This window comes from Chelon labrosus, assembly GCF_963514085.1.
Source record: "Chelon labrosus genome assembly, chromosome: 3".
NCBI lineage: Eukaryota > Metazoa > Chordata > Actinopteri > Mugiliformes > Mugilidae > Chelon > Chelon labrosus.
In genome coordinates this window covers 28,911,367-28,923,035 of record NC_140339.1, presented here as the reverse complement: position 1 = coordinate 28,923,035, position 11,669 = coordinate 28,911,367, and the positions used below count along the sequence as shown (strand labels likewise).

The 11,669-nt window shown below is 41.8% G+C and overlaps 1 protein-coding gene across 1 annotated transcript in view; it reads left to right on the top strand.

Annotated features, from left to right (window-relative positions):
• chsy1 (chondroitin sulfate synthase 1) overlaps positions 1–11,669 on the top strand; it is a 44,494-nt gene continuing 32,825 nt past the window's right edge. Inside the window, exons 1-2 of the mRNA XM_084541303.1 lie at positions 1–713; positions 8,624–9,119. Of these exons, the coding sequence (XP_084397429.1) occupies positions 403–713; positions 8,624–9,119 (807 nt within the window). The 5' untranslated portion in view covers positions 1–402. The remainder of the gene's footprint in view (positions 714–8,623; positions 9,120–11,669) is intronic.

Here is an 11,669-nt window from a genome sequence, read left to right as displayed (position 1 = left end):
CAGTCAGACATTCTTCCAATGGTGAGATAATGGCGAGAATGGGGCCGCTATTCAAGGCTAAGAAAAAACCTGCGGCATCTGTCGATCGGCGTTAAGTGAGCCCCTGGTCGATAGCGGCGGACAGCTTGATGGTCAGAGGGAGCGGCGACAGAGAACGGTTCAGGTGGCCGCTTCAAGGAGACTGCTGCGATGCTACGTAGGCATCTGGAAGAAAAGGGCTTTTCTACCATGAGAGAGTGTGTGTGAGCCCGGTTCTCTGGAGACACGGGACCTCAAGCGACCAGATTTTTTTTGTTGTTTTATTTTTACTTTTTTTTTTTATTTAGTTCATTGGTTTGCTTTTACAGATACGCTGTTTTGGACACAGCGAGGATACTCAGCGAGCTGGTGAAGTTTTGGGGAATGGCAGGTCGAAGTCGAAGAGCATGGTTTAGTGTTCTGCTGGGACTGGTTGTCGGGTTCACACTGGCTTCCAGACTCATTTTACCCAAGGCGACCGAGTTGAAGAGAGCTGGACAAAAACGAAAAGCAAACCCTGCCGGCTGTGGGTTGAACGCGGGTCTCAGAGAGGAATACGGCAGAGTATTATGGCCACCGCAAGTTAACGGTTCACCGGCGACCGAGAAGCCTGGCTCCAGGTCCAGTAATTTCCTCTTCGTTGGTGTCATGACTGCCCAGAAGTACCTGAACAGCCGAGCCGTGGCGGCACATAGGTATGTGATGAGGAATGCCAATTTTCCTTCAAATGACTCCTTTAGCTTTTCTCTTAAATGAAGCTAACGGTTCGCCATCCTCAGCTGAACACCTCAGCACTTTAATGTAGCCTCTTTAGAAGATCCCATTAACGACACGGGCCGGTAAAAAAAAATCACTATTACGGTGCACAGGCCTTTCTTTATACGGTGTGTTTCTTAGGTAGCTAGCTAGCAACAGTATTCTCAGCTTTTTTCACTGGTCCACTCTGATTGCCACCCTGTAGCCCACAGTGTTTTCTTGTTTGCTTTTTATATTCAAAAAGGAATTTACGAGAAAATGCAAAAATATACCAAATTACAGCGTGAAATGTGTTGTGTATGTACGTTTTTGCAGACATTGCTGGACTGGTTCTGTACTAACTGGGTAGCTAACTGCTGTGCATGGACTGTAAAATTCACATACAACCCTTTTGACATGCATTTTAACTACTCTTATGCCTTGAGTAGCTTTAAGGCAGCTGGAAATAATGACATTCCACTCTTTCCAATAGGATCTGAAATCCAGTTTGTACGTCATTTAAAGGAGATGTTCCACTTGGCATCATTTTAGACATTTTAGTTGTAGGATTCATATTTTATTTATTTATTTATTTATTTTGCAGTGTCAGTTATTCAGTAGTGATAATGTTTTATCATAGGATATTTCTAAGCAAGTTTTCAGAGTCTTGCTTAATATTTTTTTTGTTTTTTAATGTAATTTAATCTTGAAATCTTGAACTCATTTTTTAGTTATGCTTTAGGCTCTCTAACCATCCCTATGTGAGATCAGCAGGCGTTTAAAGCTGGCAACTAGGAGTGTCACAAATCTGTGATGTGTTGTTCTTTTTTGGACAAGCAAACATTTGATCCCCGTGTCTACACATAGAAGTAACTTACCTGAATACACCCAGCGGGAAAATACACATTTATTTATTTATTCAACAGAAAAAAAGCAATAAATGTAATATTCCCTTCATGGAAAAGATAAGTACATCCTGGCTTCAGAAGCTAGTATTGTCCCCTCGAGCACAGCTGAAGAAGCAACTTCAGAGGCCAAGGCTGTATTTACTTTTTCTACAGAAGAATATTAAATCTGTTGATATACACTGATCAGCCACAACATTACAACCACTGACAGGAGAAGCAAATAACCTTGACCAACTTTTGGATCTGGAATTGGTGTGTCTGTTACTTAGACATGTACCACGTAGACCAGACCAGGCACCCCCACCCCATAGCAGACAAGGGAGACCTACACAATGTTAGGAAGGTGGTCATAATGTTATACCTGATCACTGTGTGTGTGTGTGTGTGTGTGTGTGTGTGTGTGTGTGTGTGTGTGTATATATATATATATATGACTGAAGGCGGTTTGCATAGCTGTTTCTGACATTGTCATGCTGAAATATTTGAAATCCCTCAGTTACAAGATGTTTGGGGGTTTCTTGCATGTACTGCTCACTTCAAATCCCCCCGCAGCATTTCAAGCGGATTCCAGTCCAAGCTTTGACTAGGCCATTCAGAAACCCTGCATTTCTTTATTTTGAGCCACTCCTTGGTGGATTTGCTGTGTGCTTATTCTCATTATTCTGTTGAAAGGTCCACTGCTGGTTCATCTGAAGCGTTCAGATAGATGGCCTCATGTTATCTTCAAGCACTCTTTGATGTGGTTGCAGAACTCATAGTTGAAACAATAACCTGCAACCTGCTTAGACCTTGAGGCGGCGAAGCAACCCCAAACCATAATATTGTCACTGTTATACTTAACAATTGCGATTCTTCTCCTGAAGAGCTGTCTTTGGTTTGCATCAGACATGTCTTCTGTTACTTTACACAAAACTGTTCTCTCTTTAAACAGTTGCTATACTTACTTTTGCTCTAGAGTAATATTTGGACAGTAAAGGTTTTCCCTGGCACACCTCCCATACATGTCAGATTCATACAGCGCCTTCCTCACTGTAGATGCTTGCATGCCAACAGTTGTAAGACTTACCTGCAGAGCCTGTGATTTTTGGGAATCTCAAAGACTTAAGCATGGCTTATGCATCTGCGGGACATATAGGCGTAACCTACACACATAGCCTACGGCGCCAATGCAAGCCATTTATACTTGTGCACTCATCAGTCTGGCTCCAAATGATAGTCTACGCTGTGTCTTTTTAGCCACTCGGGTTAATTTTAGTTTCTACTTCCTGCTTCACTTTCTACTTCCTGCTTCACTTTCAACAATGGTGACTGAAACTTCACCAGAATTTCACCGAAAACGAGTCATACCAATGTTTGTATGTGAACTCTGTACCATTTGTGGATGACTTTCCTTACAGTGATATGATCTATTTCAAATAGTTTGTGAGACTTCTACATCTCTTTTTCTGAAGGCAGGAGGTCTCTTACGGCATGATGAAACTGTACATGTCAGTAGTAAGGAGAGCTCTAAACCTAGATGTCAGAGGTTTAAAAACATGATCTAACTATAGTGTCTTAAGGAGGTTCTGATACTGGAACCTAATCTGGGACACAATTATCACACATGTATCACAAGGTGAAACTGTACATGTCCGTAGTATTTTACCATATGACTGATGATTTTATGGAAATAATGAAAATAACTTGTCATGTTTTTGAATATACTGTAACACTGTATTTATGTGTAGACCATAGACCATTAGATCAAATCAAATAGATATGTCAAAAAGCCATCTATTTCCAGGGTATCTACTTAATTTTTTTTTTAACATGCCCGTATTGTGTTTGCCAGGGGTATCACATCCGATTTCTCTGGGATTTCCTCACTGCAATACATACAGAGCTATCTATACAATCTATACTCGATCATAACTTGAAAAGTTTCTATAGAGACCAGTAAAAATGTTCCTTTCAGTGTAAAGAGAAGTTAAATCTCTCAAGGGACATGAACGTGATGAGGGATCAAGACTGAAACATCATTATTCAAATATAGGTCAGTTAGTTATATGTTGGTATTGTGATCTGGTAAACTTGTCACTTTGACAATATATTAATAATAACATATAAAGGTGAGAAATGCTGTTTCTCCTGGTCCCACTGTGTTACATATAAGCTGACAAGAAACACACAAGAACTACTTTAACTTCAACTACTGTAGCACTACTTTACTACACAACAGTATGTTACAACATGAATGAATGAATGAATGAATGAGTACTGCTACTGATAGATTCAACTGTACAGGCTAACTATAGGTACAAGATTTAAGTAGAGTGAACATCATTATTGACATATATACTGACTGAGCATTAGTTTTGCTAGAATGGGTACTGATGCCAGTGCTAAAGAGTTCAGATTGCCAGAAATACATGTAGTGCAAAATACCATAAATATATATGTAAAAACAGTACAAATTGTTGCGCAGTAGTTGTTGTTTCCATGTCTCCATCTCAGATGAAAGTGGCTTGTGTGATGTTTGGGAGTTTGTTTTTGTATGGGAGCGCGTTGTGCTTTGTGTGTTGATGTTAGGGGGGTAGGGAGTTTTTAGAATGGGGAGTTCTGATGGCCTGTGGGAGGAAGCTGTTGCTGAGTGCAACAGCTGATGCTCCCGAACCGTTTACCTGATGGCAGTGGAGGGGGTGGGAGAGGTTTCCTAAGATGCTGGAAGGTTTCCTGGTGCACCTCGACCGTAGGTGTCCTGATCCTCTCTGCTTTGTGCACCACTCTCTGCAGTGTCTTCCAATCAGAAACTGTGCAGTTTCCAAACCAGACAGTGAGGTTTGAGTTGTTGGTTTTGTACCACCTCTCCAGGTGTTGCATCTTCTTTCTGTACGGTGTCTCATTGTTGTTGCTGACGAGGCCAACTTCAGTTGTGTCGTCAGCAAACTTTATACTGTAGTTGGAGCTGGACCTTTTAACACAGTCATGGCTGAGCAGGGTGAACAGTGGCCTGAGAATGCAGCCCTTAAGGGGATCCAGTGCTCAGGGTAGTGGTTGAAGTCAGGGATATTGCATCATCTGTAGATCTATTTGAGCGATGGGCAAACTGAACATGGTCCAGAGTTGGGAGGTGGGAGGGTGGCTTTAATGTGCTTCGCAACTAGTCTTTCAAAGCACTTCATCGCAATTGTGGTCAGTGTTGCAGGGTGGTAATCATACAGACATGTTGAAGACTTCTTTGGCAGCGGTATGATGGTGAAGGTATTGAAGCACTTTGGTACCACTGCTTGTCTCAGCAAGGTATTGAATGTGTCCGTAAAGACCTCTTTCAGTTGCTTAGTCGCACAGTCTTTTAATACTTTCCCAGGAATGTTGTCTGGTCCAGCAGCTGTGGGGATTGATCCTGGACAGGGTCTTCTTCACATCAGCTGAGGAAAGACAGAGTACCTGTTTGTTGGGTTGTGGGAAGGTCTTGAGCACAGACAGTGGTATGGTTCAGTTCTTTAAATGGTGCATAGAAGTCATTCAGTTTGTCTGGGAGGAAAGGGTCACAAACTGTCACAAACTTGTGGTGGTGGTTTGTAGTCTGTCATGAGTTGGATTCCCCTCCACAGGCGTCATGTGTCTCTGGTGTTGGTGACGTGTCTTTCAATTTTTATGTCTCAGTGAAAATAAAGACTCAGCAGTCCTACATGTCACACTGTGTGGTTCTGCATAATCTTATATTTATTGTCCAGGGATCGTATGTTTGCCAGCAGGATGGTTGGGATCGGTGGTCTGGATGGGTTAGCCCATGGGTTAGTCTAACCTTGAGGCATAAAAAAAAACACAGATCTCATGGGAGCTGGAGAAGCCACTGCAGCCATGTGTGCCGCCATCTTAGCGGGCATGGTGATGACTGAAAAACAATATATATCAGTTGGCCTTTACATGTGTGGACAACTTAATAGAAGAGTTGTTTAGCTGGAGGATTTGATCCCAGCACCAGCACAACAGTATGATCTCCATTACAATGCCCTTTTAAAAACTTAGACTAACCATTTAACATTCCCTTGTCTAACGGCAAATGTTATGTAGAGAGCAACATGTGGTGTAGAAAGCAGTCCTTATTTTCACAACAGGATTTTTTGAGGGCTGAACCTCCTTCCAAGGCCAACCATGGCTTCAATGGTGAAAACAAATTGTTTTCCAGTGGTCTGGAATCCTAGTTCACTGGACATTTCTCTGGTCTGCACTATATATGACAGCAATTCTTTGTAATGTTAGTTAACCACCACATGCAATATCTTGTAGGAATACAACCAAAAATGTTTTTAAAGAAAAATATCAGTGTAACTTTTCAGGTCACCCATTCTCTCTTTTCCCTACATTCAATATTCCTTTTGCTTATATAAATAAACGTGACTTGACTTGACTTGACTTGCTTTTTATTGTGTTTTTGTAGAGAAACCAGCACACTTCAGCTTCAGCATCATTTACATGTTAAAAGACTGTTTCACCGTTTTGAGTGCACTCATTTCCAAGACCATGATAACTGACAGTACATTCATATATGTCCATACACACTCAATTTATTTTACACCTAATTCTTATTGCTATGCACATCTAGAGAAGAAATTTAAAGATCTGGGAGAAAACATGTTTTGCTGGCCTTTTGATATTTCTCAGTTTCTGCAAGTAAATCAAGGGTTTTCTCCAAGGTTTCCCAGTGGACTGTTAGCAACCTGATGACTCAGTCCCATGGGACAAGACACAGGCTGTTAGTCTGTGCTGGATTTGTCATCTGTTCACTGTCTAACCAAAGAACATACCGACTGAAACCTCTGTTTTAAGAGTTTTACTTATTGAAAAGGCCTGTGTACTCTGCTGTCTCTTGTTTCCTGTTTAGGCGTATGCCGTCATTATAATAATAATGATCACAAGGGAAGATAGACCACTACCTTTCATGCCCTCATTCCTGCCTTTAAACTGTGTTTTTTTATTTGCTCATCTCCTATGACAGAAACGTGTGAACACATTTGAGTGCAGGAATCTAGTTCAGTATAAACTAGTTCAGTATAAGGCCATCATTCGTGTCCACGTCTGCATCCATTTTGTGATGCCTCTTTCCCTTTAATCAATACAGCTGCCTACAGTAGCTGCGTGACAGGCCGCATCACTTACTCTTTATGCGTGTTCCTGCAACTGGAAGCATATTTTTATACTTCATTTTCTTCAAATTTCTTCACTTAACTGTAGTAATTGTGTATTAAACTAAATGTGAGTTCAGAGCAGTACTGTTGATCTTTCCAGAACAACACAAGGAGAAATTAAGTTTTAGCAAGTAAAATGCTTTTTAGTGAGAATTATTCATTTTTCTTGTGTTTAGAAGCGGCTGACAGGGAAAGCTATTTTACAACCTCTAAGGAAGTTGCACTACAACCTGCTTGCACAGTGCAATCTCCACACATGCCTCTTTGTTTTCCATTTAGGTTGAAATTATTTTGAGTGAAACGTGAAAACTGAGAAATAATGCTGCATCTTAATCCAGAACTTGCGTGGTGGTGAATATTAATATATTAATATAAGTGTTATAAGTGTTTATCTTTTGTTGCACTTACAGTGTCACGTGGCCCACTGTTAGAAAACTGAAGCAGTTCTCCACACGAGAGTAGGAAGTCTCAAACCACACAAAATGTGATGTTTTTTTTACTGCTTTACCACTGAGCACCAAACAGGGATGTATGATTGATTATCAAGTATCTATTTAAAAAAGGTTAGGAATATAGATAGATAGAAGATAGATAGATACTTTATTTATTTTACAGTGCCCAGTAGCGTCATCCCATGACTCTTTGTTGTACTTGAAGTCCGAGGTATACAGGGTGAATAGGGTGCTGCTGGCGATAGCCTCGGACATGCAGTTTCCCACTCTTTTCAGTGACTGGATGGTGTTGAATGCACTGGAAAAGTCAAAAAACATGATCTTCACAGCAGCATTGCCCCTGTCTAAGTATGAGAGACTCCGACAGAGCAGGTAGAGGATGGCATCCTCCATCCCCACCTTCTCCTAGTACCCAAATTGCAGTGGGTTGAGAGCGTGGTGAACCTAGGGCCTGATGTGATGGAAGAGCAGCCTCTCCATGGTCTTCATGATGCTGAATGTCAGGGCGACCTGTCTGTAGTCATTCAACCCCCTCTGGTGTGACTTCTTAGGGACGGAGATGGTGCAGGATGTCTTCCACTGCAAGGGGACCATCCTAAGGTGTAGGGACAGGTTAAATACATGCTGAAGGGGCTCCCCCAGCTCATAAGCACAGGCCCTGAGTAATCGTGGGGACAATCTGTCTGGGCTGGCTGCTTTTCTGGGATGGAGCCTCCTTAGTTGTCAGCTGACCTGAGCTGAAGTGATGGTGGTGAGGATGAGGTGCTATTAAGTCTGGTGTCAGCCAGCTGAGTCAAAGCAGAAAGAGCAATAGAGGGGGCAGGGCGATCAAACCTGTTAAAAAAGTAATTGCTCCTCTTCTTGGAGCTATAGCCAGTGATGGTCTTGATGCTGTCCCACACCTCTTTAGTGCAGCCATCCTTCAACTTTTGCTCCACCTTAGATCTGTATTTCTCCTTCGCCTCTTTCCTGCTCCACGCGCTTCAGCTCCTCCTAGTTACCAACCTTAAAAGCCCTCTTCTTCTGGTTAAGAAGCACCTTGATGTCACTGGTGATCTAGGGCTTACTGTTATGTGTTTTCTAGCTCTGGAAAACTGTGAATTCTGTATGACATAAATGCTGCTTATGTCATTGTGTCCCTTATTCATATTCAAATGTGTACCATATCTGCATACACAGCCACCCAGTTCAGCATGCACACTGTAGTGTAGAATATTGTAAGTCTCTTGTGGAGCTGTTACTGTTCAGCACATGCTATTGCTGGTTGTTGCACCTTACACATAATCACATATGTCTGTGACCTGACCATTTGCTGACGTCTGTTTCTGTTTCTTTACAGGACATGGGCACAGACAATTCCAGGTCGCGTGGAGTTCTTCTCCAGCGAGGGCTCTGACACCTCCATACCCATTCCCGTAGTGGCTCTGAAGAATGTGGATGACTCATACCCACCCCAGAAGAAGTCCTTCATGATGCTTAAGTATATGCATGACCATTACCTCGACAAGTATGAGTGGTTCATGAGGGCAGATGATGACGTCTACATCAAGAGTGAGAAGCTAGAGAGCTTCCTGCGCAGCCTTAACAGCAGTGAGGCCATCTTCTTGGGCCAAACAGGGATGGGGGCACGGGACGAGCTTGGGAAACTGGCCCTGGAACCTGGTGAAAACTTCTGCATGGGAGGTCCAGGGGTAATCATGAGCCGCGAGGTCCTCAAGAGGATGGTGCCCCACATCCGAGAGTGTTTGCAGGAGATGTACACCACCCATGAAGATGTGGAGGTGGGCCGGTGTGTCAGGAGATTTGCCAAGGTCCAGTGTGTCTGGTCCTATGAGGTAAGATTATTTTATTTTGTTTTCATATCATATTTCTCATGTTACTGAGTCCAAACATAATTTCAAGACACAGTGCCCAACTACATTTATGACCCTGATACAAGAAGATCTTGAGTACTGAGTAGTAACTGTCTACACTAGAGTTTTTCAAAATGTGCGGTGTGAGGCGAATATACTTTAGCTGTTGCTGTGACACAAATATGTATGGACTTGTGGTGCTATAAAGCTTATGTGGGACTTGCATGTAATTATCTTGGATGTCCACCAGGACTAAACATCTATAAGTCCCCCTAAAAATCATGAACATCACACTGCTTTTACCAGCAAGCAAGTTTTCCAGTGTATTCCAGTAGTTGTCTGTGCCAGCACTGCCACTGCACACATGAACTGCTAAATAACTACATCTGCACACTTCAAATAGTGGAAATTTGCCAAATAGGAAACAAATACTTGCTAAAAAGTAGATGACTCCATAGCAACCTTATATACTTTCTGTTTACATTTTACAAATACCTCAAATTACACTAGTTGTAGATGTAATTCAGTCCTCTCAGTTTCAACCAATGAGGCCCACACTGTCAAATTTGAAAACCCCTAGTCAATTCTTGTGCATTGTGTATGCAAAGGATTCCATAAGGGACATTTCCCCTATAGTTTCTCAAAATTTAGGTCTTTTATTAGTGTACAATGGTAACATAATCCTGTTTTTCTGTGTTGGCTATCTAGCCTTGTTTTACATACAAGAATATGTTTTTCTTACTTTATCGAACCTCCGGAAGATTTTCTTTTCACTGTGATACACCAGTCTGATATGATTTTCTACAAAACTGGTCAGAATTAGGCTCACCATACACTTTGCTACCGGCATCCAAAACTGACAGATCAACACCTCTGGGGCCATCCTTTTCCCTACAGCAAATTGCAGGCTTGGTAAAAATGTCTTATTGGGTTTGAATTGCTGTCTTTTTGAGAGGAAAAAAACATCAAAGTTTTCAACAGAACTACAACTGGTTGCATATCATTGTATTGTTAGAGTGGTCAATGTTGTATGTATTTCTCCCTGTATTGAAGCTGATATCTGACCTGTCTCAGCTTACAGAAAAGCATTCCAATAGCTGGTACGTGTGTGTCTTGCCTGCACCGTTGTGCGCCATTTCTACAGTTTGGTTTTGTTTAGATAGTGACATACACAAGTGTTATTTTTCAAGTGGTTTGACTGTTTACACAGATCACTTAAAGGACACAATACTAAGTGCCAACTCATGCAGTTACAATCACTATATTCAGTTAAAATGAGTCAAGGGTAAAAAACACTTGTGTGTTGGTGTGAAAATGAAGCAGGACTTGCTTCGTTCATATGTTTAATGTTGAATATCCGAGGTAGTACTGTGTGCTGTTTCTTTAACATCAGGTCTGACAAAAAAAAAACTTTTATTTCTGCCATGGCATCTTAAGCAACATGCAGTGCAGAGGAAATTCAGCATGTGTATAAAAGTACTTACAGATGTATGTTAAAGGCTGTTTTTGAACAGCAGCAGACAATGCTAAAATAACTCTGGCTTCTGTAGAGATTTAAATCCCTGTGACTAAATACAGGGATGTACAGGCTCACTATCCAACTGATTGCTTTAAGTCACAAATCATGATGTGACTCTGTGCTTCTATTTTGGCAAAAACGGTCAGCCCTCTCATTCACAAAAAATGAACTGTGGATCAGATCTGATTATGTACCTTATGTAGGTCACCATTTTACACTGACTGACGGGCAAAATTGATGCCATTGAATTAATGAGTTAACCCTAACTATGACGATGCAGCGGCTAGACTAGTGAAGAGTGAGGGCCTCAGTTTTTCCCAGCATGTGCTATAGGGCTTTGTTGCCATGGTAGCCTGTGCCGCTGTAATGATGGAGAGTTACTGTGGAAGAAACAGTTTCTCAAACACAAGAGCAGCAGTCTGACAGAAAATATCTATATTTAGAACCACATCATGGTTATTTTGGTTCTATCACCATGGTGAAAGCCTGAAGGGGACTGGACAAAGTACCGGTCTGTTGTGGGGTGAGCACAGAGACACACAGGGTGTCAGTCACAGTGTTTGAAAAGATGTTCACCTAATTTTAAACTGCTGGGTCGTCTGCTCCATTTCATATTCTGGTGTGGTGTGGTGTGCTTGAAAGAGAGACTGTGTTAGGGGGTACACTGACATACTGGTCCATCAGTTCACACCGTTTTTCAGTTCTCTGTGGCTCCAATAATTAAGCTTTCAGGAGGCCTAAACTTCTACATCAGTCATTCTCATGCTAGACCAATATACAGGAAGTCATCCGCCCACACTTGCATGAGCAATGCCTCAGCATGCTCTTATCGCTCTGACAGTTTTTCAGCCCAACACCATTCTCTGGCTCTGTCACACATTCTGTCTCTCTCAGTGGATGTCTTAACTGCAAGAACCTACTGGTTCCTGATGTATTCTCTATTTGGAAAACCAGTGCGCTGCATTTTCTGATCTGATCCTGTCCTGTCTCACCTGTAATTTTAAATCATTTTA